The sequence below is a fragment of the Notothenia coriiceps genome, unplaced genomic scaffold (genome assembly GCF_000735185.1).
Source record: "Notothenia coriiceps isolate Sejong01 unplaced genomic scaffold, NC01 NC01_scaffold00028429, whole genome shotgun sequence".
Taxonomy (NCBI): Eukaryota; Metazoa; Chordata; class Actinopteri; order Perciformes; family Nototheniidae; genus Notothenia; species Notothenia coriiceps.
In genome coordinates this window covers 4,854-7,235 of record NW_011361130.1, presented here as the reverse complement: position 1 = coordinate 7,235, position 2,382 = coordinate 4,854, and the positions used below count along the sequence as shown (strand labels likewise).

The following is a 2,382-nucleotide window of genomic DNA, read 5'->3' as shown; positions in this document are numbered from 1 at the left end:
CAATATCGGTTTCTGGTGTAGCAGGCTCCTACTGACCCACGTCTATGAGGCTGATAACCAAACGCACATTTAATCGTTAAGATTAAGACCCTCAAAAGTATTGTGTTAGTTTAATTTACTTGTATGCAGCACATTCATCCCTCTAGTCTTGGCTTGGGAACCAGAGGGTCCTGGATCAAAAGGACCAAGTATGGAGAGTAGACTTGTTCTTAGAGAGATGCTGGTTTCTTTTGTGCCATGCTGAGGTAGGTGTGTGTGTGTGTGTGTGTGTGTGTGTGTGTGTGTGTGTGTGTGTGTATATATATTTTAGTGTGTGTGTGTGTCATCATGGTTCTGCTAAGACGGACGGCGAGGCCTCGTCACCTTCTGCTGGCGGCCATGTTGGCTCTGCTCCTCTTCTACAGCTCCTTCTGGCTCCGTGAGTGCCTCCATGGCGGCCATTTTGGCTCCACCTCTGTCAGTTTCTACTTTACAGTGGGGAGGGGGAGTCACTAAAAAACTCCTTTTACTTGAGAATTTACAATAAATGTTTTTATATAATAACAAATTAATTCAACTTTAAATTCAGTAAAATAACCATGTTTTTGACTCTTTTTTTTTTATTGTCTTTTGATATTATAATGTCAAGTAATAAATATAATGAAATAAAACAATGCATTTTTGGCACAATAAGTATAATTTAGCATTTTTTCCCGATACATTTTACTGTTTTTATTTTATTTTCTATTGTATTTACTTTTTAAAAATAATTTGTACTTGTTAACAATTTTATTTTATGATGCATAGTGGGTTTCTTTTAAATAATAACTGTTTTTATTTTATAATTCTGACTTCAGCTCAGGGTGAAGGCAGAGACTGTGGCAGCGCTGGGCAGCCATGTTTGAAGTCTGTACGGCAAAAGGTAGACACACACCCACAAATGTTGTTTGATATAAGCATAAAATAAAAAATACAAATATATATACCTAAATTAAAGAAAACATATTTTTTGAACTCTTTTTAACTTTTCAAAAATACCATTTCATTCAGAAATAAAGAAGAACATGTGTAAATGCAGTATAAACCTGGTTTTCTTTCAGGCTGCGCACCCATTGGTCGCTGCCGAAGCCCTGTCCCTCATTAAGGAGTGTCCCGGCCAATCGTTTCAGGCCAAGCTTCTGCTGCGGTATTTAAAGCTCAGCCTGAGCGACGCTGACGACGTCCTGCTGGAGCCATACCTGCAGAGCTGGGATCAGCTGCTCAAGTACACTCAATATATATTAATTTATAAAGGAATTGTACAACATTTAATGAGTGAAATGCTCTCACAGCACCTGTTTAGCTTAGCTTAGTATAAAGAGTAAAAACAGGGGGAAACAGCTAGCCTGGATAGGTCCATAAAAAAAGTAAATTCAATTAAAAACTCCAATAAAAGTACTTCATTTATATCTAATTCAAAAGTGGCTCCTTAAATAATCAAAAAGGAGGATGAAAGGAATATTTCAACATTTCTGTTCGGTGCAAATCTTATGTCTGTACGGCACCTGTTTAGCTTAGCTTAGCATAGGGTGAAGAAACAGTAACTCATCAAAAAGTCAACAACTTATTAATGTAGTAATAAAAATCATACATTCGGATTGTGTTGATCTTGATGGAACTAATTCAGTTTAAATATTTGTCATTAAATGTTTCTTATTTTCTGTGATAATAAAAAGTCATGAAAAGCAACATTTGCACTCGATTGCTGCTAGGTAGTAAGGCGTAAGCAAATTAGCTAGACATGCTAACATTAGCAATACAAATACTCTCAATAGAGGCTTCTCAATTCTTAAATTTGCCAGAGAGAACAGCTGTGAGGTCCGTGCAGAAAGCAGAGCAGTGTGTAAAATATATATCACTCAGTATAACAGGCCTACTCTCTGTATTTGCTTTAGTTTAGTAAATATCTACAAACAAAGAGTCGATATTTTTCTAAAACCATTTAGTGCTTCACATAATAAAATACACAACGGCTGTAGCCTGATTGTGTATTTTGTATGATTTAGGAGCTGTAGGTGTGTGTGGTACAGTGTGTAGGTGTGTGTGGTACAGTGTGTAGGTGTGTGTGGTACAGTGTGTAGGTGTGTGTGGTACAGTGTGTAGGTGTGTGTGGTACAGTGTGTAGGTGTGTGTGGTACAGTGTGTAGGTGTGTGTGGTACAGTGTGTAGGTGTGTGTGGTACAGTGTGTAGGTGTGTGTGTGGTACAGTGCGTAGATGCGGCGGACAAACGGGTCTCAGTTGGTTTGGTGTCCTCTGCTTACTTGTAATACTTGTAAATACAACTTTTGGCCCGTAATTTCAATTCCCCATTTCAGCGACCAGAGAGGGGGGGGGGGGGAATATCCAGTCTCTTATTGTGTTAT

At 38.2% G+C, this 2,382-nt stretch overlaps 1 protein-coding gene across 1 annotated transcript in view; it reads left to right on the top strand.

The window, feature by feature from the left end:
- Nucleotides 1–345: 345 nt before the first annotated feature.
- The window catches only part of LOC104958192 (ceramide-1-phosphate transfer protein-like), a 4,413-nt gene continuing 2,376 nt past the window's right edge, over nt 346–2,382 (top strand). The window contains exons 1-3 of the mRNA XM_010785914.1: nt 346–418; nt 837–901; nt 1,080–1,243. Coding sequence (XP_010784216.1) covers nt 379–418; nt 837–901; nt 1,080–1,243 — 269 coding nt within the window. The 5' untranslated portion in view covers nt 346–378. The remainder of the gene's footprint in view (nt 419–836; nt 902–1,079; nt 1,244–2,382) is intronic.